At 47.4% G+C, this 26,826-nt stretch overlaps 1 protein-coding gene across 1 annotated transcript in view; it reads left to right on the forward strand.

Annotated features, from left to right (window-relative positions):
* tbx16 (T-box transcription factor 16) overlaps positions 1 to 26,316 on the forward strand; it is a 134,803-nt gene extending 108,487 nt beyond the window's left edge. Inside the window, exons 4-10 of the mRNA XM_041203072.1 lie at positions 6,428 to 6,575; positions 7,197 to 7,322; positions 7,499 to 7,601; positions 8,061 to 8,225; positions 10,926 to 11,072; positions 20,250 to 20,320; positions 25,908 to 26,316. Of these exons, the coding sequence (XP_041059006.1) occupies positions 6,428 to 6,575; positions 7,197 to 7,322; positions 7,499 to 7,601; positions 8,061 to 8,225; positions 10,926 to 11,072; positions 20,250 to 20,320; positions 25,908 to 26,316 (1,169 nt within the window). The remainder of the gene's footprint in view (positions 1 to 6,427; positions 6,576 to 7,196; positions 7,323 to 7,498; positions 7,602 to 8,060; positions 8,226 to 10,925; positions 11,073 to 20,249; positions 20,321 to 25,907) is intronic.
* Positions 26,317 to 26,826: the final 510 nt, after the last annotated feature.

Below are 26,826 nucleotides of genomic sequence, written 5' to 3' on the forward strand. Positions count from 1 at the left end.
GATTTTAAATGGGAGACTGGGTCTGCGAGGAAGGGCCTGCTGCTCTATCAGGTTTTTGTTAACTCTCTTTTGCGGCCTGACTGCAAAGTGAAGTGATTGTAATGGACAGTCCTTTCAGCTGAATCACAGCATGGTGCACGGAGTGTGATGGAGGAAAAACAAAAAAACTGTGGATGCCAGTTCGCTCGAAGGGTCATGAGGACTCAAAACGTCAACTCTTTTCTTCTCCGCCGATGCTGCCAGACCTGCTGAGTTTTTCCAGGTAATTCTGTTTTTGTGATGGAGGAATCACTGACATGTCTAAATCACTCCCGGTCTCAGGTGGGATTATTCCAGGCATGGGGAACTAACATCAGGCTTTTATAAAACTCAAGGGGGCATGGCTGAAATAAAATTTGGCCGCATTGTCATCTCCTGCCTGCCAGTGCAAAGAGCACCATGGCTGCAGGAGACCAGGCCTTGGGAAACAGGGTATGGGACAAATTTAATTCAACCAATTACTGCCCCATCGGTCTCTGTCAATCATCAGCAAATTGATGGAAAGTCTCATTGCCTGTGTTATCCACTGGCATTTACCCAAGACAGAGGTCATGGTTCACTGGGCAGCAGTGATCTCCGTGCTTCTATGTAGTTCGGAGATTTGAATGACCTACAGCAGGCACCTCAAAGCCCTGGAGAAGCACCACCAGCCGGACCTTCGCAAGATCCTCCAAATCCTGTGGCAAGAAAGCGGCACCCTCTCCCAAACCACACGCCCAGCATCAAGGAGCTAATCACTCCAAATCAGCTCCATTGGGTGGGACGAATTGTTCGTATGCCTGAGACCAGACTCCCAAAGCAACTGCTCTGCTCAGAACTTGGTCACAGGAGGAAACTCCCAGGAGATCAAACAGAAATGTTTTAGGGATGTCCCTGAAGAGATCAAGCATCTCCGCTGACCCATTGGAGACCCTGTGACCAACCACAATGGGGAAGTCTCATTCAGGGAGACACCAAATACATTTACTGGGAATGTGTCGAGGCGAGATCAAGACGGAGAGTGCACAAACCTCCAAACAACCCGTCTACCCAACCCTTCAAGCACCGCCTGCCCCACATGTGGCAGAGTCTGCAGATTGTGCATTGGACTTTTCAGCCATTTCAGAACCCATTGAACCGGAATGGAAGCAAGTCATCCTCGATCCGAGGCACTGCCCTAAGAAGACAAAGTACTCAACAATAACCTGCTCACTGACACTCAGTTTGGGCTCCACCAGGGTCACTCTGCTCCAGACCTCATTACAGCCTTGGTCCAAACATAGACAGAAGAATTGAACTCCCGAGGTGAGGTGAGAGTGACTGCCCTTGACATCAAGGCAGCATTTGACTGAGTGTGGCATCAAGGAGCCCTAGCAAAACTGGAGTCAATGGGAATCAGAGGGAAAACTCTCCGCTGGTTGGAGTCATACCTAGCGCAAAGGTAGATGTTTTTGGTTGTTGGAGGTCAGTCATTTCAGTTCCAGGACATCACCGCAGGAGCTCCTCAGGGTGGTGTCCTAGGCCCAACCATCTTCAGCTGCTTCATCAATCACCTTCCTTCCATCATAAGGTCAGAAGAGGGGATATTCGCTGATGATTGCACAATGTTCGGCACCATTCGCGACTCCTCAGAAACTGAAACAGTCCATGTCCAAATGCAGCAAGTCCTGGGCAATATCCAGGCTTGGGCTGACAAGTGGCAAGTAACATTTGTGCCACACAAGTGTCAGGCAATGACCTTCTCCAACAAGAGAGAATCTAATCATCACCTCTTGATATTCAGTGGCATTACCATCATTGAATCCCCCATTATCAACATCCTGGGGGTTACCATTGACCAGAAACTGAACTGGACTAGCCATATAAATACTGTGGCTACCAGAGCAGATCAGAGGCTAGGAATCTTGTAACTCACCTCCTGACTCCCCAAAGCCTGTCCACCACCTACAAGGCACAAGTCAGGAGTGTGATGGAATACTCCCCACTTGCCTGGATGTTTGCAGCTCCAACAACACTCAAGAAGCTGGACACCACCCTGGAAAAAGCACTTGATTGGTGCCACATTTACTACCTTAAACATTCATTCCCTCCAACACTGATGCACAGTGGCAGCAGTGTGTACCATCTACAGGAATGCACCAAGGCTCCTTCAACAGCACCTTCCAAACCCATGACCACTACCACATAGAAGGACAAGGGCAGCAGATAGATGGGAACACCACCACCTGCAAGTTCCCCTCCAAGCCACTCACCATCCTGACTTGGAAATTTAGCAAACTTTGTGTTTTCTGGCAGTCCAGCTGGAATTACCTACTAACTGGAATTTCTGATGGTTCCATGATATGAATTGTAAATTTATCAACAGAAGCAGTTATGAAGTTATCTGGAACCCATGCCTGTATACTGTATATTTCATACTTTCGTTTCTGTTTTGATGTACTGTTGGTGACTAGAAGTAAAAAGAATACCATTCTGTACTTCCTGAGTATTTGCATATAATCCATGCTACAAATATTGTGCAGTATTCCATCGGTAAATGGAACTCTCCTTTAACCAGCATTTTTGATTAATCGGCACCACCCATTCCCCACGCATGTCGGATAATAAAGATTTTACTGTATATCACTCTTCCTTCACTGTCGCTGGGTCAAAATCCTAGAATTCCCTTCCTGACAGCACAGTGGGTGTATCTACACCACATGGACTGTAGTGGTTCAGGAAGGCAGCTCACCACCACCTTCTCAAGGGCAATTATGAATGGGTAATAAATGCTGGCCTAGCCAGTGATGCCCACGTCCCATGAACAAATAAAAAAAGGCCAGTCCTACAGGAAATCTGGGTGACAGCAAACATCCACCTTCAGAGAGCCCCGCTCACTCTGTCGAGGTGAGGCCAGTGCGCTGAGGTGAGTTTCACAAGCAGCCATCAGCTCTCCAGATGCATGCGAAGAGAGCTGAGCTCGGACTTGCTTTCAGGTGAGCGGGATGTGAGTGTGGGAGCTCGATCAGGAGTGGCTGGGGCATGGGTAGATTCGGAGGGGAGATGGGTGCCGGGTGCCCCACTTTTGCCAGGGTGCTCTCAATGTTGGTGCAGTGCTGTACAGCACTGTCACGGTCGGGATGATACAGCCTGCAGTTCCCAGTGCGGTGCCCAATATACATCAAGCTTGATCAAATGGAGCTGGTAATTGCTGGTGTGGAAGTGGGCCTAGTGCTCTCCCCATTTCCTGTGCAGTTGTGCCTTGGTCATGCTAATTCCCTTTGATATCTTGCAAGTTCTGTAGAGGATGTTCCCTCCTCTTGTCTGGGAGGCAGGCCCACTTCAAAGAGAGAGGCAGACACCTAAAAAAACTCCTGTGGCTCCACCCTGGCCAGCCCTTTTCTCCAGGATATTGTCAATAAATTGGCAGCAGCCTTCCCAACACATCACCAGCACATCGTTCAGTGTGGGACACACTGCTGCTCCTCACCACACTCAATATCATTTCTCCTGTAGCCTTGTTTTTGTTCCAGAGGGTTATTTAACTCAAAGAGCAGGCGAGGATGGAGCAGGCATCTCAGGGTGAGTTCACACTTGGCTGATCTATAACTCTGCTTCTTTGTTTATGCATGTTGCATTTTTTTTGCTTGACCCTGTGTCTATATCTCCCAGGATGAGATAGTTTTGACAAATGACCACAGGCACCCCCGTTCTTGTTGTTGTGTAACTCAAATCACAACTTCCAACTGTTACACTGCAGGAAGGGCAGATGACATTTAACGTAGAGAAATGTGAAGTAATACATTTTGATAGGGAGAGCTTTTCTACGTAGCGAGTAATTAGGATCTGGAATGCGCTGCCTGAAAGTGTGGTGGAGGCAGGATCAATCGAGGCATTCAAGAGGGGTTTGGAATATTATCTGAAAAGGAAGAGTGTGCAGGGTTACAGAGGAAAGATGGGAGAGTGGCTCTGGGTAATTTGCTCCTACAGAGAGCTGGCACAGACACAATGGGTTGAATGGCTTCCTTCTGTGCTGTAACCATTCTAGAGTTCTGAAAATGAGGAGAGGCATTAAAAAATAAAAGAGCACAATTTAAAATTCAGTGCAGGGAGAGAGAGCCTGTATGTGTAGAAGTCTTTGAAGGTGACACGATAAGGTGAGAACTTGTTTACAAAAATCAGTTGGCATCTTTGGCTTTATTAATAGAGGAACTGGTTAAAGCTCAGCTGGAGGACTGTGTGAACCACACTTTCGGATGGAAGGTCACAGAGTGGGTATTGATACAGAAAAGGATAAGGAAACTGAGTTACAGGTTGGCAGAGCTGAGATCATTCTCAGAGAGAAGAAGGTTAAGGGGAGATTTCATAGTGTGTTTAAAATACTGAAGAGGCTTGACGGAGTAAATAAGAAGAAATTGTTTTCAGTGGCAGAAGGATTTGATAATCAAAGGATACAAATGGAAAGTAATTGGCAGAGGAGCCAGAGTGGGAGATGGGAATGTGTTCTACGCAGCAGGTTGTTGTGATCTGGAAGACACTGTCTGATAGGGCAGGGGAAACAGATTCCTACCCAGGTTTGAAAAGGAACATTTTACAGGGCTCCACCATGGCTACCCAGGTCTTCAATTGCCTAGATCCTAAACTCTGGAATTCCTTCTGTACACCGTTCTGCCTCACTACCCCCCTCTCTCCTCCTTTAAGATGCTCCGTAAAACCTCCCTCTTTGATCAGCTTTTGGTCATCTGACCAAATATCTGCTTACGTGGCTCTATGTTGAAGTTTTGTTTGATGACCCTCCCATGAAGTGGCTTGGCTGTTTTACCAGATTAAAGGCGCTATATTAACACAATTAGTTGTTGTTGAGTCTTTACACAGCTCAGTGTTGTTAGAATAGAATACAGGATAGTGAAATGGCCCCATTCAATGTAAAAGTTGACATTTAAAAAAATCTATTGTTAAATTCAGATCTGTGAAGCACATCCATATTTCTCAGGTCTTGTTATTTTGAAAAGCTTAAGAATTGCATGAGTCAAGTGAATTCCCTAAATTATAGAGGATATATTTCATGTACTTGGTTGTATTTACCCCAGTGCTGATGTTCATTCCTGTAGTCTCTACATGGTCCCACCTCCATACACCAGGGGGCTATACGGGAGGTCCCACTCACGTGTAATTGCAATCTCCACATTTCCTCCTAGCTGTCAATTCTGATAGACGCACCGCCATTCCAGGAGTGTTTCTAATTACACAGGGGCCATTTAACCCTTCAGAATGGGCAGTTTCCCATTGCTCACTTTGTACAAAATTCACTTCAACCATTCTAAAGATGGAAAGACTTGCATTTACATAGTGCCCTTCCCAATCACAGGATGAGTCTAAGCACTTTACCCTGCTCTTCTATATATAGTGCCCTTGGAAATTTTATGTACAACCAATCGAGAGAGAAGACGGGGCCTCACTTTAATGACTCATCTGAAAAGCTCCAACAGTGCGCCACTCCCTCAGTACTGACCCTCTGACAGTGCAGCACTCCCTCAGTACTGACCCTCTGACAGTGCGCCATTCCCTTAGTACTGACCCTTTGACAGTGCGGTGCTCCCTCAGTACTGACCCTCTGACAGTGCGCCATTCCCTTAGTACTGACCCTCTGACAGTGCGGTGCTCCCTCAGTACTGACCCTCTGACAGTGCGCCTCTCCCTCAGTACTGATCCTCCGACAGTGCACCACTCCCTCAGTACTGACCATTTGACAGTGCAGCACTCCCTCAGTACTGACCCTCTGACAGTGCGGTGCTCCCGCAGTACTGACCCTCTGACAGTGCAGTGCTTCCTCAGTACTGACCCTCTGACAGTGCGGTGCTCCCTCAGTACTGACCCTCTGACAGTGCGGTGCTCCCTCAGTACTGACCCTCTGACAGTGCAGTGCTCCCTCAGTACTGACCCTCTGACAGTGCGGTGCTTCCTCAGTACTGACCCTCTGACAGTGCAGTGCTCCCTCAGTACTGACCCTCTGACAGTGCAGTGCTCCCGCAGTACTGACCCTCTGACAGTGCAGTCCTTCCTCAGTACTGACCCTCTGACAGTGCAGTGCTTCCTCAGTACTGACCCTCTGACAGTGCAGTGCTCCCGCAGTACTGACCCTCTGACAGTGCAGTGCTTCCTCAGTACTGACCCTCTGACAGTGCAGTGCTTCCTCAGTACTGACTCTCTGATAGTGCGGTGCTCCCTCAGTACTGACCCTCTGACAGTGCAGTGCTCCCTCAGTACTGTGCCAGCTATGCCCAAATCTCTAATTTTCCTCCATGAAGAAAAAAGATCATTTTGCAAGTTTACTTTTTGTGGTGAAATGCTCTGTGCTGCAGGTTTTATGAGGGAGGCTGACTGTTCAGAGTGCCGTTCCTAGGTCACTGAATCCTTTTTATTTTCCCAGTGCCAAAGCGTGAACCCTCACCAACCCCAAGGGCCATTGCCAGTCAGGCTGACTCTGGGAGCAATATCAGGGTCACTCTGGAGGACCAACAACTGTGGCAGAAGTTTCACCAGATTGGCACCGAAATGATCATCAGCAAATCAGGCAGGTAAGGTGTCTCTCCACCAGGGGCAGATGGAGGGAGGCAGAGGGGCAGGACCAGGAGCAGACAGTTAGGGGGTAAGTGAAGTGGGGGGGGATGGGCGACAGGGTCAGAGCCAACACCAGGCACACAGCTAGTGATGCCAATAGGGGCCATCGCTAACTTCACACCTCCTGCTAAAAGGGCTGCCATCTCTCCAAGCTGTTGGAGGCCTGAGCTTGTTTCCTGCAGCTGTGAGCTTGGGCATAGTCCACCAGCAGAGGTCTGGGATCAGGATCCTGCACTCACAGTTGGGCTAAGGTACGTGCGGAATGATTCCCTCCCAGCAGATTTTCCCAGTTAATTCTGTGGCTATATTGGGCAATGCCAACACTCACAGTCCAGGGACTGTGCCCAATGAGTCACTGAGCCATGTCAACCCAGAATGGTTGGGGTTGGAGCCCTACCCTCTGCCATCACAATTCACTCACCCTCTTGCAATTGGATGAACAGCCCAGAGGCTGAGTTCAAATCTCACCAATGAAGGGCGCTGTTGCTGCAATACAATCAACCAATGAAGAGGTGCAATACTGGAATCCAATCAACCAATGAAGGGCTCCAATACTGGAATACAATCAACCAATGTAGGGCTCTGATACTTGAATTTAATCAAGCTGCTAATCTTCAAGGGTTGGATGTGATGGCTTCCAGAGTGGAACATCTCAGTAATGATTGTTCTGTATGCTGTCACATCTGGAATGGACAAGCCACTGGGTGAGTAGCCTATGGAACTGTCAGGCAGCGATTAGTCAGCACCTTCAGGAGAGGAGGTGAGAAAACCATGGGAAGGGCATGAGAAGAATGGGGAGATTCTAAACAGGAAGGGAAGGTGTCGGACTGTAAAGAGCAAAGTGATTGATTTGTTTTTTTAATGGATTGTGTTCCTTCAGGAGGATGTTCCCTCAGTGTAAGATCAGTGTGTCTGGGTTACTGCCGTTCTCCCGGTACATGATCATGGTCGACCTGGTCCCAGCTGATGGAATGCGCTATAAGGTGAGGACCACGGGGAGTGAAAGTTCAGGGTACATTGGAGTGTTGCCATAGCTACTGGGGCTGTCACTCTGCCATTTTGCTTTCTACTTGTTAAGTTGACTGCAGCCTTTTCCCTCAGGTTTCACTGTAACTGGGGTTAAAGGGATTGGTTGTAAACATCCTTTGCCTTTGAACTGAGGCCCAGGAGCCCAGGCTATTGGAAGTTCAGCCTCTATGACCCAGCCCCACCTTCAACTGGTCAGTCGGGGTTGGAGTGAAGTTCTGGGCCTAACCCACTCCCTCTGAGGCCGGAGTGGAGTCCAGGGTGCTGAGATGAAGGCTGGTCTTTCCCCACTGTGCAGTGTTTCTGTTTTCCTTTGGGTCTAACCCAGTCCTTCAGGGCTGGAATAGAGACCAATGTGCCTGAGGTGCAGGCCGCTCTCTATCCTGTGTGTAATGTTGCTCTGTCTCTCTCTGCAGTGGTACAAGGACCAATGGGGGGTGTGTGGGAAGGCAGAACCACAGCCTCCGTGTGTGACCTACATCCACCCGGAATCGCCGGCTCTCGGCAGTCACTGGATGAGACAGACCGTCGACTTCTGCAAGCTGAAACTCACCAACAACGTGCTTGACCAGTCTGGCCATGTAGGTGACCGTGATCCCTCACACTCACTCATGTTTACATAGCATTCCCTGTCAGATACCACATGAGGCCTTCTTATATCAGCTGCTGGCTCCTGTAGCCTCTTCTCCCCTCAGCCTCGCTTCTTCCCTCTCCTCCCCCTCAGCCCCACTCCCTCCCTCCCTGGGTCTCAAGGCAGCCCATTCCTCCTCAAACAGCTTCTGGATTATACTGTCTTCACCAGTCTCCAAGCCGGGACAATAGTTCGTTGATGCTTCATTGCTGATTACACACTTACGAAGTTGTCAATGTTCCACCACGGGACCTTGGACTTTAACTCTGGATTCCTTCCTACTATCTCCTATCAATTTCCCATTTACTATCAGGTTTTAATCTATTCTAATTTTTTGGTAACCAGGCCTATGTAATCTGAGTTTTCCCTGAGTCCATTTCCGTGTGCATTGTGGCTGTTGCTATGGACCTCTATATCCACTTTCACTCTGTTTTTACTTCTATTCTCTTTGCCACTCCTTGACCACTCTCAGCTATAATCATGCTGCTTTCACTTCTCCCCTCTCAGATTCTCTGTCCTCCAATTCCAACCCATCAGTACTCCACAACCTACCCATTCTTTCACTGCTGTCATAGGCTTTATTCCCTCTTGGACAAGTCAATATTTTCCCCCTCTGCCTCTCTCAACACCCTCTGACGGGCTTACCGAGGCACTCGACACTGGCTTGTTACAAGCAGCAGCTCCACCTGCCCCATTCTATTCTCACATCAAACTTTCTGCCCAGTGCACCCCCTGGGGTTAGCCTTTTTTAAAAATTTGTTCATGGGATGTGGGCTTCACTGGCTAGTCCAGCATTCATTGCCCATCCCTAATTGCCCTTGAGAAGATGGTGATGAGCTGCCTTCTTGAACCTCTGTGGCCCATGTGGTGTAGGTACAATTACAGTGCTGTTAGGAAGGGAGTTCCAGGATTTTGTGAAGGAACGGCGATATATTTCCAAGTCAGGATGGTGAGTGACTTGGAGGGGAACTTCCAGGTGGTGGTGTTCCCATGTGTCTGCTGCCCTTGTCCTTCTAGATTTCAGTGATTGTGGGTTTGGAAGGTGCTGTCTGAGGAGCCTTGGTGAGTTCCTGCAGTGCATCTTGTAGATTGTACACATGCTGCTACTGTGCGTCGGTGATGGAGGGAGTGAAAGTTTGTGGATGGGGTGCCAATCAACTGGGCTGCTTTGTCTTGGACAATGTCAAATCTTCTTGAGTGTTGGAGCTGCACTCATCCAGGCAAGTGACTTGTGCCTTGTATTTATTGTAGGTAAGTTACTCACCGCAGAATTCCCAGCCTCCGACTAGCCACAGAATTTATGTGGCTGGTACAATTCAGTTTCTGGTTAGGTAACCTCTAGGATGTTGATAGTGTAGGATTCAGCAATGGTAATGCCATTGAATGTCGAGGGGAAATGGTTAGGTTTTCTCTTGTTGGAGACGGCCATTGCCTGGTACTTATGCTTATCCTACATTCAGAACTGGATGAGCAGAAATTTCCTCCAATTAAATATTGGGAAGACTGTGTTCAGTCTCGGCTCCAAACTCTGTTCCCTAGCTACTGACTCCATCCCTCTCCCTGGCAACAATCTGAGATTAAGCCGATCTGTTTGCGACCTAGGTGTCACATTAGATCCCAACATGAGCTTCTGATCTTATATTTAAGCCATCGTTAAGACCACCTATTTCCACCTCAGTAACATCACTGGACTTTGCCCCTGTCTCCGCTCATCTGCTGCTGAAACCCTCATCCTGGTCCTCATTACCTCTACGCTCGACCATTCCAACACACCTGGCTGCAACATTCTACCCTCCATAAACTTGAGGTCATTCAAAACTCTGCTGTCTGTGTCTAAACTTGCAGCAAGTCTCATTCCCTTATCACCCTGTGCTCACTGACCTTCACTGGCTCATCCTTGTTTTCAAATCCCTCACCCCTCCCTATCTCTGGAGTCTCCTACAACCCTCCGAGATCTCTGCGCACCTCTAATTCTGGCCTCTTGCGCATTCCCGATCATAATTGCTCCACAATTGGAGGCCATGTCTTCAGTTTCCTTGTCCCCAAGCTTTTTAATTTAATTCCCTCCCTACACCCCTCCACCTACGACCTCAATTTCCTCCTTTAAGATGTGCTTTAAAACCTACCACCTTGACCAAGCTTTAGGTCATCTGGCCTAATATCTCCTATGTGTCTTGGTGTCATACTTTATTTTATAATGCTCCTGTGAAGCCCCTTGGCATGCTTCATTATGGCACTATATAAATATAAGTTGTTGTTGGCAATGTTGTTGTTCCTACTGTCCACTCCTCTCTCACAACCAAGTCCCTCCTACATCAGTTCAGTCATAATAGGTACAGCACGGGGTTAGATACAGAGTAAAGCTCCCTCTACACTGTCCCTATCAAACACTCCCAGGGCAGGTACAGCATGAGGTTAGATACAGAGTAAAGCTCCCTCTACACTGTCCCTATCAAACGCTCCCAGGGAAGGTACAGCATTAGGTTAGATACAGAGTAAAGCTCCCTCTACACTGTCTCCATTAAACACTCCCAGGGAAGGTGCAGCACAAGGTTAGATACAGAGTAAAGCTCCCTCTACACTGTCCCCATCAAACATTCCCAGGGCAGCACTCACAGGCACTGAGTATTTCACCCTTGCTGTGTTTCAGATTATTCTGCACTCGATGCACCGTTACCAGCCTCGCTTTCACATTGTACAGGAAGAGAACCCGTTCGGAGTTCGATGGAGCATTTTCCAGAGCTTCACCTTCCCTGAGACAGTCTTCATGGCAGTCACTGCCTACCAGAATGAGAAGGTGAGGCACCATTCGATATCTCGATGAAGCCTGTGGCACTGGGCATGTGGTGATGCCCCAACTCTGAACCAGCAAGAGACAGGGAAAGGGGAGGGGGAGGGACACTAAGTTTACAGGGTGCAACCTCAGAACAACAAAGAGCAAGGAGTTCACTCTGTTTGGATGTGATGTGCTTGGTATTCTCCGAACAGTTCTTAGGCATGGATGTCATTGGTAATATCAGCATTAATGACTCAACCCTATTGGCTCTGAAAGGACAATGGTTTGTGAGGCCATCTCAGAGGCTAGTTAAAGTTAACCAGAGTGGGGTGGGACCAGAGTCACCCTTAGACAGCTGCTTCTTGATATCACATGGAGTGAATTGAATTGGCTGAAGACTGACATCTCTGATGCTGGGGTCCTCCAATGGTGACCAAGATGGATTATCTACTCAGCACTTCTGGTTGAAGATTGTAGCAAATGCCTCAGCCTTAACTTTTACACTGATGTGCTGGGGTCCTCCACCATTGAGGATGGGGATATTTGTAGAGCCTCCTCCTCCTGTTAGTTGTTTAATTGTCCACCATCATTCACGACTGAATGTGGTAGGACTATAGAGCTTAGATCTGATCCATTGATTGTAGGAACTCTTAGCTCTGTCTTATCACTTGCTGCTTAGGCTGTTTGGTATGCAAGTAGTCCTGTGCTGTAGCTTCAACAGGTTGACACTTCATTTTTAGGTGTGCCTGGTGCTGCTCATGGCATGCCCTCCTGCACTCTTCATTGAACCATGGTTGATCCCCTGGCTTGATGGTAATGGTAGAGTGGGAGATATGCTGGGCCATGAGGTCACAGATTGTGGTTGAGTACAATTCTGCTGCTGCTGATGGCCCACAGCGCCTAATGGTAGCCCAGTCTTGAGTTGCGAAATCTATATCATTTAGCATGGTGGTAGTGCCACACAACATGATGGAGGGTATTCTCAATGTGAAGACGGGACTTTGTCTCCACAAGAACTATGCAGTGGTCACTCCTACTGATACTGTCATGGATAGATGCATCAGCAGCAGGCAGGTTGGTGAGGATGAGGTCAAGTATGTTTTTCCCTCTTGGTTCCTTTACCACCTGTCGCAGACTCAGTCTAACAGCTGGGTCCTTTAGGACTCGGCCAGCTCGTTCTGTAGTGGTGCTACCGAGTCACTCTTGGTGATGGACATTGAAGTCCTCCACCCAGATTACATTCTGCCCCCTTGCCACCTTCAGTGCTTCCTCCAAGTGGTATTCAACATGGAGGAGCACTGATTCATCAGCTGAGGGAGGGCAGTATGTGCCCATGTTTGACCTGATGCTATGAGACTTCATGGGAGCCGGAGTCGATGTTGACGACTCTCAGGGCAATTTCCTCCCGACTGTATACCGCTGTGCCTCCACCTCTGCTTGGTCTATCTTGCCAGTGGAACAGGACATACCCAGGGATGGTGATGGTGGTGCCTGGAACATTATCTGTAAGGTATGATTGAGGATGACTATGTCAGGCCGTTGTTTGACTAGTCTGTGAGACAGCTCTCCCGATTTTGGTACTAGTCCACAGATATTACTAAGGAGGACTTTGCAGCATCAACAGGGCTGGGTTTGCAGGTGCCTAGGTCGATTCTGGGTGGTCCATCTGGTTTCATTCTTTTTGGACTTTTTAGTGGTTTAATACAACTTGGCTTGCTTGGCCATTCAAAGGGTAGTTAAGAGTCAATCACATTTCTGTGGGTCTGGAGTCACATGTAGTCCAGACCTGGTGTTATGGCACAGTGGATGGTAAATGCTGAACTGCTCAAAACAGCTGCCAGAACTCTTTTGCAATTTATACTTTTATTTCGAGATTTGTGCCTTGAATTCAGTAGTAATAAGTCCACTGAGCCTTAGAGGCTTTTTCACAAAACTTAATTAAACATTTATTAATAAAATAAATTATTTTAAGCACATACATAGGTCTACAAATTACTACTATGATAACACAAATCCTCTAATTAATCTGGCTCCCAGTTATACCTCCATTAAGGTAACAGTAAAACAACATAGATTTCAATAGACACAGGCAAAACACACAATACCCTGGACAGTGATATTCAAAGTGAATTCTCTTTGCTTCTGTTCCTTTAGACAGCAGCTTGATACAAAAAGCTGGAGGCTTTCACACTTGTTGGACTTTAGAATGCCTTCTTCCTCAAGCAAAGCCTCATCTCCTTTATACATGTTTTTCCCTTTTTAGTGCAAATTTCTTTGTCTCAGTATGTCTTTGCAGCTTTACTTTTTCCATAACATAAATCTTTCCTAGCACTCACCATCAGGAATCTTTGGGAAAAATAAACACACTGTTTGGTTTAGCCTCTGTTGGCTAGGTGTAACATCTTACCAGAGATAAAAACAAAAAACTGTGGATGCTGGAAATCCAAAACAAAAACAGAATTACCTGGAAAAACTCAGCAGGTCTGGCAGCATCGGCGGAAAAGAAAAGAGTTGACATTTCGAGTCTTCATGACCCTTCCACAGAACTGGAACCCGTTCTGTGGAAGGGTCATGAGGACTCGAAACTTCAACTCTTTTCTTCTCCACTGATGCTGCCAGACCTGCTGAGTTTTTCCAGGTAATTCTGTTTTTGTTTTGTAACATCTTACCAAGTCTTTGAAATTCACTACTCTGCTTTATCTAAAAATGCAAATGTTCCTCACATCTCACATTCTAAAACTTCAGCCATGTTTATGTATTTAGCATTTCAAATCTAGTTTCCCTTGTGATACATCCAAGCACCTAGACCAATTAAAACCCACTCACACACACTACACACAGAGAAACTCATCCAAATGCAACTTTTAATCTACCTTTACAATAAATTACAATAATATTATGAAAATTATTATATTTTCATGACACCAGGTGAGGATGGCGGATTTCATTCCCTAAAGGCATTAGTGAACCAGATGGGTTTTTTATGACAATTGATGAGGGTCACAATTAGATATTTAATTCCAGATTTTAATTGGATTCAAATTTCATCATTTGCTATGGTGGGATTTGAACCCAGGTCTCCAAAAACATTACTTTAGGCTGGGATATAGGTTGTTGTTTGAGAATATATTTAAAGTACAGATTGTCAGCTGGTAAGGGTTGGGGGAGTGCAAGGTCTCTGGATTACTTGTTCCACTGATAATACCACTACACCACGGCCACCTGCCTTCCCCAGCGCAACCCACCACCCCCCCCCCGCGCGCCCCCCCCCCCCCCCGCCCCCACCACCTGAGTATCGTAGAGGATTATTATACCCCAGTATTGTACAGTGAGTGGTAGAACACAGTATTGTGCAGAGAGTAGTAAACTACAGTATTATACACTCATAGGTGTTTATAGCACAGAAGGAGGCCATTCAGCCCATGGTGTCCACGCCGGTGAACAAAGATCTTACTACATTAATCCCATTTTCCAGCACTTGGCCCATAGCCTGGAGGCTATGGCAAAGCAAGTCAATACCTAAATACTTCTTAAATGTTATGAGAGTTTCTGACTCAACCACCCTTTCAGGCAGTGACTTCCAGACTCCCACCATCCTCTGGGTGAAAAGATTTCTCCTCCACTCCTCTTTTACCCTTCTACCTCTTATGCTAAATCTTTTCCCCCTGGTTATTGACCCCTCTACTAATGGAAAAGGTGCCTTCCTATCCACCCTATTTATGTCCCTCATAATCTTATACACCTCTATCAGGTCCCCTTTCAACACTCGCTGCTCCAAGGAAAGTAATCCTAGCCTATCCAATCTTTCCTCATAGCTCAGACCCTCCAGCCCAGGCAGCATCCTGGTAAATCTCCTCTGCATCCTCTCCAGTGCAATCACCTCCTTCCTATAATGTGGTGACCAGAACTGCACACAGTACTCCAGTTGTGCCCTAACCAGTGTCTTATACAGTTCCAGCATAACCTCCCTGGTCTTGTATTCTATGCCTCAGCTAATAAAGGCAAGTATCCCATAGGCCTTCTTAACCACCTCATCTACCTGCCCTGCTACCTTCAGGAATCTGTGGATATGCACACCAAAGTCCCTCTGATCTTCAGTATTTCCAGGGTCCTACCATTCATAGTGTAATCCCTTGCCTTGTTAGCCCTCCTCAATTGCATTACCTCATACTTTTCTGGGTTGAATTCCATTTACCTCTGCTCTGCCCACCTGACCAGTTCATTGATATCCCCCTGCACTTTACAGCTATCCTCCTCACTATTTACCACCCTACCAATTTTCGTGTCATCCGTGAACTTCTTGATCGTACAGAGTATTGTACCCCAGTGTTGTTTGGAGAGTATTAGACCCCAGCATTATACGGAGAGTATTGTATCCCTATATTGTACTAGAAGGTAGGATTTTCCTGTTGGCATGTGGGGGCGGGCCCCCCATGCCAACGTGTAAAATGATGGGTGGTGATGTTGGGCGAGCGTCCGGATGTCATGATGCGCCATCGTGATATTTCGGTGGGCGGGCATGCGATGACCTCCAATGCGCATCTGCCATTAATTAACGGGTCACTTAAGGCCCTTGAGGCATCAGTTGACGGTGATTTTTTGGGGTCCATGTGATCTTCAGGTTGTTGCACGGGCACAACGGGCAGGCAGGTAGGACAGATTTGTATAAACCTCATCCACGGGCAGGATAAGAGGGCTCAGTTTGGTCAAGATTTTGCTCAATCAGATATTTATTTTTGAAAGTTACTGATACTTGCCTGTATGAGCAGAAATACTTCAAAACTCATCACTGCTTGGACAGGATTCACAACTTTCAGGTCAGCACTCTACAGTAAAGATCCTTTTTGGGGCCTGCAGGTTTGAGGAAGCCTTCCCTTAGCTTGGGAATGGAGGCACCTTCTCTGAGAAGGAAGGGGGGGGTGGGCGAGAAGGGGGAGGAGGCCAGGAGTCCACATTCAGCCTCCAGGGGAGCCACCTTTGGGAGGAGAGGCACAGGCACAAGGGGTGCAGGGCTAACAGGAAGTCCAAGGTGGAAGGGGCCGCAGAAGATGCCACTATCCTGCTGCCAGGTTTTACGGGTGGCGAAGCAGCTACCTCAATATGCTGAGGTGCAGTGTCAAAGGAGGCTCCGTCTCTCAAGGGAGACAGTCAGCTCCGTCTGTAAGATGACTGGCCCTGAGATCTCTGTTAATTGTGTGGGTGGACACCCCATGTCAGTGGCTCTGAAGGTCACAGTTGCCCTCAACTTCTATGCTTCTGGCTCCTTCCAGGGGTCGGTGGGTGATCTTTGTGGTGTCTCCCAATCAGCTGTCCACACATGCAGGTTACAGACGCTCTGTTCAGGTGTGCATTGACCTTCATCCTCTACCGTTGGAACAAGGCAAGTCAGGCACAATGAGCCAGAGGTTTCGCGGCCATTGCTGGCTTCCCCCACATCCAGGGTGCAATAGACTGCACACATGTGGCCATCAAGGCACCAGCAGGTGAGCCAGGTGCCTTCGACAACAGGAAGGGCTTCCACTCCATGAACATGCAGATAGTGTGTGACCACAGGATGCAGAATCTGCAAGTCTGTGCAAGGTGCCCAGGCAGCTCCCATGATGCTTACATCCTCAGACACTCCCAGGTGCCAGGGCTCTTCAGCCCAGCTGGATGAATGGCTGCTGGGTGACAAGGGCTATTCCCTCAGAAGGTGGCTCATGACACCTCTCCACCATCCAAGAACAGAAACTGAGCAGCGGTACAATAGGAGCCACGGTACTACAAGGGCTGTGGTGGAGAGAACCATCAATCTTCTCAAGATGCACTTCCGATGCCTGGGCCGTTCAGGGGGTGCACTCCAGTACCCCCCCCCGGATTGTGTGTCAGTGATATTGGTTGCATGCTGCGCTCTCCACAATATTGCACTGGAAAGGGTCGACGCTGTGGATGAAGAAGACGTAGGTGTAGTTTCTGCGGCTGCACACGATGAGTCTAGCAGTGAGTCTTGAGGATGAGCACGCACAGGGAAATGCTGAGAGGGTAGATGCTGACCCGGACATACTCCAGGGAGGCAGGGACATCTGGGAGACTTTAATCCAACGAACCTTCAACAAGAGCACCACAGATGAACCTCCAACAAAGGCCTGTGCTGCAGACTCCACACTCGATACCTGAGTGCTAAATCTGCCTAGATAGGAACATTAACTAAGAGCCTTGTCAATAAAGCTCAATGTGACACAAATCACTCATAACATCATGGGTAACCATCCACCTGCAGAGCAAAAGTGGTACCCTCAGCCATGGTCATATATCTAAATTTAATAATATAACAAAATTAAGTTACTGAAACAAAATGACAAAGGTGTCAAACAGCACACCAACTAATCATGACCTCATTGTGGGGCAACACAAAAGCACCAGTGAGAAACCTGTGGTTTGCCAAAGGTGCCTTAAATTTACATTTTCAGGTGCTACATCTAGGTGCTGCCCCCTTGCTGGCACTGGCACCTGAGACAGCCTGCTCACTCTGCTGTCCTTTTGGCCTTGATGACCTTGGCGGCTGTCCTCTGACCCGTGGAGCCTGTGCTGGCCCTGCCTGGGAGGGAGTGGCCAGTTCCACAGCTGGCATCTCCCCAGTCGCCGCAGCCTCATTGGATGCTACGGTCACTGGCAGAGGGGTGGAGGAGCTGTCACCCTCATCCGGAGCGCCCTGAGAGGAGCCCACAGAGATGGCAGGCAGCTGCTGCGCAGACGTGAGGTCGGTTCGGACCTCCCTGCTCACTGTGCATGGATGGGCAGCGAGCTGGGAAACTTGGTTCCCAGATCATCTCCCACACTGGCACTGACCAGCTGAGGTCAATGCCGATGTGAGGGCTTGCTGGTCAGAGCGCATCCCCAGGAAGCCTAACCCTGGAGTAAGCTCTCCACAACAGTCTCCACTCTCTCCATGGAGGAAACATGGAGCTCAGACATGTGGCTTGGTGAGGGTCCGTGTGGATTCCTCCACCACGCAGACCAAGCCAAGCATAGCCTCATGTATCTCAGCCAGATTCTCCCACACACCCTGCTGGACTTCTAGTATTTGCTGCATCATGGATGACTCCAGAGGCTCATGATCAGACACCAACCGAGCATGTGCCTGGTCACCTGCAGTCCTCCGACTGCTGGCGCCTTGGGCACTCTCTGTCTCTGCCAGCTCCTCCAGCGACTGTGAAGTGCCCTCACTGCTGTGCCCCGGGACACTAGCCAATGATCTAATTCCCACCGAGGTGCCAGTGTCTGTGCTGGTGCCTGCCTGGCAGAGATGGTGTGATGCTGGTGGGTCAGAAACTTCAGGGCCCTCAAGTGTGAGAGGGGGCACCTGTGCCTTCTCCTGCTGGTCCTGTTCCAGTGATGCTGATAGGAAGAACAAGGACATTTGATTAGTTAACGTGGAGACAATATCAATGTGCATCCCTGTCCCTGGATCATTATGCGCTCATTCTTCCATAAGCAATGGTCAAGCCATGTTGCAAACTTCAATCACTGAGCATTCAGCACCTCCGTGGCTGCTGGGACACTAATGGTGACCTCAGTGCTGGGCAAACATACCTGCCGATGAATCCCCAGCCTCACCAACACCGGTGGACCTGGGCGCATGGCACCTCTCCAGATCGGGGGCCTCCTGCTTGAACCTGATAATGATCACCAACTGGGCCGGCCCTCCGCCAGTCCTCATTATGAGCATTCTTCTCCTGAAAAGGAGAGAGGAGCATTGATTACTGCAACTTGAACCTGGAATCTCTTCGCTGCTGTCCCACTCCAACCAAAGTGGAACATTGCAGGGCTCCAGTGCCTCCACACCCCACAGCTGCCACATACTCATGCAAAGGTGCCAGGCCTGTCCCTCCCGCTTGGCCAAATGCAGCCTACATCACATTTGGCACCACACGATTTAACCTTGCTAAGCAAGGAGGTACAAGCACATGGAACACAAAGACCAGCAGATGGATTAATGCCCCGCCACCTGGAAGCTCCCCTCCCAGCATGTCAGCACCCTGACTTTGACATGCTTCGCAGTTCCAGCATTGCATCTAGGTGCAGCTCCACCAGGTTGCCCCCAAAATAGTCATGTGGGTCTCAGTGTACCACTTGCTGTGGGTGCAGAACCCATCTCATCACCACCCTCTCAGGGTGACCTCGGCATGGGCAATATCTGCTGGCCCACCCAGCGAAGGACACATGCCGTCAATGCAGTAACTGCACTCAGAGTTGATGGAGGGGGAGGGCGGCAAGGGAGAAAAGACTACCTGCTGGGTTAAGTGACCAATGCCAACATGGTACTCACCCTTCCCGAGCGCAAGAGATTGTTGAAATGCTTGTGGTATTGGATCCAGGTGCGCTGCACCACATCGTGGGAGCTAACCACTTCCGCCACCTCCTCCCAGGCACGTTTGATCATGTGGGAGGGCCTCCTCCTCCCGTCCATCGGAACGAGGACCTCCTGCTGTGCTGCCACCTCCTCGAGGAGGGCAGCAAGGCAATCATCTGAGAAACAAGGGACACAGTGCCCCCCCCCTGCCCTACCCTCCTGCCTGGCCTGCTCACCAGCTCTGGGGAACCCTTCTGCTGGCCATATTTGACAGCCTTTGCAAGGCTGCAGGAGCACATTTAAATAGGCCACCAGGTTGCCATTGGACCTGGTGGTTATAGAGCCCCGCCACTGCCCGCCCACTCCCGCTGTCCCCGGGAGCCACGTTTCACACTGGGTGGGCCTTAATTGACCGGTCCGTGTAAAATGGCATGGACCCGATCGCGGGCGGCGATTGGGTCCACATCTGCCAGTGCCGGTTCCTGCACAGCCTGTCCAACAGGCAGAAAATTCTGCCCAGAGAGTATTGTATCCCAGTACTGTTCAGAGAGTATTGTACTGTGGTATTTTAAAGACTAATAAACCCCAGTATTGTTGCAAAAAGTATAAGATCCCAGTGTTTTGACCAGAAGATGTTGTCATACTGACCAATCACACTTGCTGTTCACAATGACCAACCACCCTGACCTGTAACATTGACCAATGATGTTGTGCCCTTGCATTGACCAACCACAGTGACCCATCAGATGGACTAAGCATTCTGGCCAATCACACTGGTTGGTGATGCATGCCATGGGTTCATTGAATTTCCCCCTGATTCTTGGTAAAAAATCGATGCCTGACTCTGTTATTCAACTTCATTCCAGATTACAAAACTGAAGATTGACCATAATCCATTTGCCAAAGGATTTAGGGAGGTTGGATTGAACAATAAAAGGTAAATTAATGTCAGATATAATGTTTGTCATATACTATTAGTGTTGTGTACTATGAAGTATGGTGAAGCCACTGGATACATCAAAGGCAATGGGCCCTGACAACATGAATCACAAAAGGTTAGTGTGCAGGTACAGCAGGTAATTAGGAAAGCTAATAGAATGTTATCATTTATTGTGAGGGGAATTGATTACAGAAGTAGGGAGGTTATGCTTCAGTTGTACAGGGCATTAGTGAGAGCACATCTGGAGTACTCTGTACAATACTGGCCACCTTATTTAAGGAAGAATATAAATGTGTTAGAAGCAGTTCAGAGAAGGTTTGGCAGACTAATACCTGGAATGGGTGGGTTGTCTTATGAGGAAAGGTTGGGCAGGTTAGGCTTGTATCCACTGGAATTTAGAGTAAGAGGTGACTTTATTGAAACATATAAGATCCCGAGGGGTCTTTACAGGGTGGATGTGGAGAGGATCTTTCCTCTTGTGGGAGAATCTAGAACAGGGGATCACTGGTACGTCTGATGTCTGAGGATCCAGAGACTGGAAAGTTTAACCTAATATCTCTTCAAAATGTTATGCTTCCAACTACACTGCTTACAATTTTTGTGTCATCAGAAAATTTGGGTATGTGGCTTTCTACCCCATCAACTAAGTTGTTAATAAACCCAGGGGACCACTGAGGTCTCAACACAGATCCTTGTGGAACACCACTCATCACATCCTGCCAGTTAGAATACTTGCCCATTATCCCTACTCTCTATCTCCTGCTACTCAGCCAGTTTTCTAATAGTTTATCCTCAATTTCTATTAGCATGGGTTGAGGATTGGTTAGCAGATAGGATGCAGACAGTAGGCATAAATTAGACTTATTCAAGCTGGCAGGCAGTGAGCAGTGGAGGATCAGGGTTCAGGATCAGGGTTGGGGTCTCAGCTATTTACATCTATATTAATGAGTTAGATGAAGAGACGGAGAATAATATATCAAAGTTTGCTGATAATATCAAGCTGGGTGGAGAGGTAAGCTGTGAGGAGTGCATAGAGACAGCAAAGAGGTTAGGTGAGTGGGCAACAGAATGGCAGATGGAGTACAATTTGAGAAGTGTGAAGTTATAGAAAAGCAGAATATTTGTAAAAAGGTGTGAAAATTGTAAATGTTGATGCTCAAAGAGATTTGGTTGTGCTTGTACAACAGGAAGTTAGCATGCAGGTGCAGCAAGCAATTAGGAAGGCAAATGTCATGTTGGCCTTGACTGCAAGGGAATTGGAGTACATAAATAAAGAAGTCTTGCTACAGTTGTACAGGGTTTTGGCGAGACTGCATCTGGAGTACTGTGCGCCACATTACGTCTCCACATTTAAGGAAGGATATACTTGCATTGGAGCCAATACAGCGAAGGTTCACTGAGTTGGTCCCTGGAATGAGGAGGTTATCCTGTGATGAGAGGCTGAGTAAATTGCCTTATATTCTCTGGAGTTTAGAAGAATGAGAAGACATCTCAATGAAACCTACAAGATTCTGAAGGCTCCTCAGGGCAGATGCAGAGAGATTGTATCCACTGGTCAGGGATTCTAAAACATGGGCACAGTCTCAGGATTAGGGGGCTGATCATTTAGGATTGAGATGAGGAGAAATTACTACACTCAAAGGGTTGTGAATCTGTGAAATTCTCTACCCCAGAGGGTTGTGGATGCACTATGTTGAATACATTTAAGGCTGGGATAGACAGATTTTTGGTGTTTCAGGGAATGAAGCGATATGGGGAGCTGGCAGGAAACTAGAGTTGAAGCCCAAGATCAGCCATGATCATATTGAATGGTGGAGCAGGCTCAATGGACCATGTGGTCTATTCCTGCTCCTATTCCTTGATTTCATGTGTTCTTGTGTCCATGAGCTTTACATTTAACCAAGTCTCTCATGAGGGACTTTATCAAATGTCTTCTGAAGTCCATATAAATAACATCCACTACTTTAGTCACCTCTTCATATAATTCAATCAGATTTGTCAGATATGACCACCTCTTTACAAATCCACACTGACTCTGCTGAAAATTTTCAAGGTGTTCAGCCATTCGATCCTTAATTACACACTCTAGTAATTTCACGATAATAGTTGTGAGACTAACTGGTCCATAATTCCCTGGTTTCACTCCCTCATCTTTCTTACATGCACAGTTTTCCAATCTAAAGGGGCAAGTTCCTGAATCCCAAGAACTTTAGAAGATTTTAGTTAGGGCATTGGCAATGTTCTCATCCATTTCCTTTAAACCCTGGGCTGGAAACCATCTGGTCTTGGGGATTTGTCACTCTTTAGTTCAATTACTTTCTTCACTACTGTTATTTTGTTTACATTAATTTTAGTTATCTCTGTCCCTGATTCAATATGAGTTCCTTCACAATGTCTGGCATTTTGATCTCTTCCTTTAACGTAAATACCAACACAAAGTAATTATTCAGCATGTCCACTGTTTCCGTATTTTCACTGACAACATCACCATTGTCAGCTTTCAATTAACCGGCATTGCTCCTGAACACACTCCATTATCCAACATAATTGTAAAAATGTTTGTGTTGATTTTGATATCCCTTGCAAGTTACTTTTTGTGCTACCTTTTTGGAGCACTTAGGCTGGGATTTTCCAGCCCCGTCATGGTGGGACAAGGTGTGGGAGATTGGGCGGTGAGCAGGGCTGGAAAATCCTGGCCTTCCTTTCTGTTTTCTGACACTTTTCTGTCCTTTGCATCTTTCCCAATTGCCAGGATCTGTCTTAGTTTTTGCATTTTTAGTTTGATGCTGTCTCTTGCCTCTTTAGTTGTTCATGGCTGTCTTTTCCATCAAGTAGCACTCTTGTGGGTGTAAACCACTTTTGTATCACAGTAAAATCTTTTTTGAACACCTCCCAGTTATCTTCTATTGTTACCCATTTACAGAATTGCCCGGTTTACTGTGGACAGTCTCTGCCTCTTCCCATTAAAGTCAGCCTTCCTTAAATCTAGATGTTTCAAACATGGTGATGAACTTGACAATATCACGATTACAGTTCAATAAGTGTTCACAAGCTGTTAACTAAATCTGGCTCATTATTCATTGCTAAATTATGGCCTGCTCCTTTGTTAGTTCTTGGACATAATTGTTGCAGAAAACTGTCCTGGACAGTCAAGAAATTCACTACCTTCTAACACATGCTAGTCTGCTTATTCCAATCTATTTGAAGGTTAAAATCCCCCCTACTGTGGGCCTATACACAACTCCCTCGAGAGTCTTATCCTTTTCTATTTCATAATTCTACCCTGGGGAGAGCTTTTCCAGGCTGGTTTGGAGGCAGAGGACTGGAAAAATTTGGAAAAAATAGCAATGGGTTAATATCCTGATGTGCTCCCACTTTGCTAGGAGTGGATTGAAATGGAAATCTGGATTCTGGGGAATACAGGCAGATCAGTGGGATGATATGGGTTGCTAAGTTTTTATGAGGTGGGGGGGCGGGGATACACTGCATGTGACCTCAACCCATTGGATGGGTTAAAAAAAAACCTTTGTCAACTTAAACTGCTCTCCTGCAGTTGGATTTTTTAATCTATAGAAAGGTTCCAGGAACACCCTGAATCCACCAAAAGGCTTTCCAGCCATCCCTGAAGCCTGAGGCCTGGGGCCTGGAACCAACAAGAGGAGGAGAGAAGGAGAGAGAACAGACTACACCCAGGTCCCTCTGCTCCTGCACACCATTTAGAGTTGTACCCCTTATTTTATATTGTCTCTCCATGTTCTTCCTACCAAAATGCATCACCTCACACTTCTCTACTTTGAACTTCATCTGTCACCTATGTGCCCACTCCACCACCTGTCCTTTTGAAGTTCTACACTGTCGTCCTCACAGTTTACAATGCTTCCAAGTTTTGTGTCATCTGCAAACTTTGAAATTGTCCCCTGCACACCAAGATCTAGATCATTATTATATATCAGGAAAAGCTAGGGTCCCAATACTGATCCCTGGGGACCTCCACGATAAACCTTCCTCCAGGTCGCTGTTTCCTATTACTCAGCCAATTTTATATCCATGTTGCTACTGTCCTTTTTATTCCATGAGCAATAACTTTTCTCACAAGTCTTTTGTGTTGCACTGTATCAAATGCCTTTTGAAAGTCCATGTACACCACATCGACAGCAGTACCCTCATCGACCTTTTTTGTTCTTCAAAAAACTCCAGCATGTTAGTTAAACACAATTTCCACTTTAGAAATCCATGCTGGTTCTTCCTTATCAACCCATATTTTTCTATGTGACTGCTAATTTTATCCCAAATAATTGTTTCTAGAATCTTGCCAACCACTGAAGTTAAACTGGCTGGTGTTTAATTGCAGGGCTTATCCTTACAACCTTTTTTGCACAAGAGTTTAATGTTTGCAATTCTCCAGCCCTTCAGCACCACCCCTGAGTCTAGAGAAGACTGAAAAATTATGGCCAGTGCACCTGCAATTTCTACTCTCTCTTCCTTCAATATCCTTGGATCATCTCATCTGGTCCCGGTGCCTTGTCAACTTTAAATACCGACAGTCTATTCAACACTTCTTCCTTATCAATTTTGAACCCTTCTAGTGACAGAATTTCCTCGGCTGTCACCATGGCCTGGGAAGCATCTACCTCCTTGGTAAAGACGGATGCAAAGTATTCATTTACTATCTCAGCCATGGCCTCTTTGTCCATGTGTAAATTCCCTTTTAGGTCCCTAATCAGCTCTACTCCTCCTTTTACCAAATGTTACTAGTTTTATGCCTATAAAAGACTTTGGGATTCCCCTATATGTTGGCTGCCAGTCTTTTCTCATAATCCCTCTTCACTTCTCGAATATGCTTTTTCACCTCCCCTCTGAATCATCTGTATTCCTCTTGGTTCTCAATTGTATTTTCTACCTGACACCTGTCATAAGCACACTTTTTCTTAATTTCTGCTCAGCTGCTTCTGTTCCTGCTTTAGAATAATCCCTAGGTGTACCACACCTCTTTCCCCCATGCGCCGAATTCCCACATGAGCCTAATTCACTACTCACTCGGTCTCCGTCTCACTCCGGTGTGGTCATCTGTGTCCTTGTGCACCCCTTATATGTGCACAGAATCTAGACTGACTGAGACTGTGGTACTGAGAGAGTGCTGCATTGTTGGAGATGCTGTATTTAAGATGAAACATTATACTGGGGCCCCCTCAGATGGATGTAACAAAATCTCTTGACATTATTTTGAAGAATGAGCAGGGGAGATTCCATCAGTATCCCAACCAGTATCCCAACATCACTAAAACAGATTATCCTGTTAATATCTCATTGATGCTCAAGGGATCTTACAGTGCTCTAATAGGTTGCTGTATTTCCCATAATACAACTGTGACGATGCTTCAAAAGTTGAATGTAAATGCTTCAGGACATCCTGAGGTTGTGATAGGTGCTATGGAAATGGAATTTTTCTTTCTTACAGTGGGATGGGGGTATCTCTCCTCAGTGAGAGTAGTTTCCCAGTGGAGGAGCCTGTGGGAGTTGGGTGGGAAGCAGTTATTGTGCTCTGGATAATGAACTGACGGCTCTTCCTTTTCCCTTCATTCAGCAGCATTGATGCTCAGCTACATCCAGGGATTGATTTTGGAGCCAGGCTCAGCTCCAGCACCCAGCCTTCTGTGGGAGACGTTTCCAGCAGACCCAGCCTCAACATTAAGGCAGTGCCAATGACCGATCTCTCAAGTGACTCACTGCCCACCAAGGACTACCAGGGGGTCTTCAGTGTGGCGGTCAACAGTGCCAGGAAAGTTGGAAATGTCGGTCGCATCTACAACCATTCTGCTGGACCTCTGAGCCCTTGGAACGTCACTGGACAGCAGCTCAATGAGTTTAACCCCAACGGGCACCCCTCACACCTTAGCACTGGCTTTGGGAACCATGGGGTGCCCAGCTACCCTGCTGGTCCTGGGATAATGGAATGGAGCCCCTATCCTCTCCTCCCATATCCATGTTGGTGAAAAGGATGAGATTGTTACCTGGGGGGTGGGTGGGCGGGGAGTATGTGTTACCCTATTGCGAATTCTGTCACCTCTCCCAAAGACACTGACTGTTTGGGTTCTGCCAGTGCCTGGGCCCCATTGCCCATCACCAATTATGTGAACATCTGCCCAGGATTGGCAGCAATGTTTACAGTGGCTCTCCAGTCAGTGGCAATGTTCAAGGCAATGGAAATCCTGGCTGGATGATCCCTCCCCAGAGGTGCTGAGGTAAACTGTACAACTCTCCCCTTCCTGCACTGCACACCCACCCCCAAACACCACCCCACCCTCCCTCACCTAAGGTCAGCTCATTCAGTACAGGCTGGGCTTCAGAACAAACAAGTGTGTACAGCTTACCCACTCAGAGTCCCCAAGCTGAGCTACCGTGGAAGAGGCATGGGAGAGTGGCATCACTCACAGAGCCTGGCAGCCAGCTTTCCTCATACTGGCAGAGCTTTGGTGATCAGGGGTTTAATGTACTTGAAAATA

Source organism: Carcharodon carcharias, chromosome 13 (assembly GCF_017639515.1).
Source record: "Carcharodon carcharias isolate sCarCar2 chromosome 13, sCarCar2.pri, whole genome shotgun sequence".
Lineage (NCBI taxonomy): Eukaryota > Metazoa > Chordata > Chondrichthyes > Lamniformes > Lamnidae > Carcharodon > Carcharodon carcharias.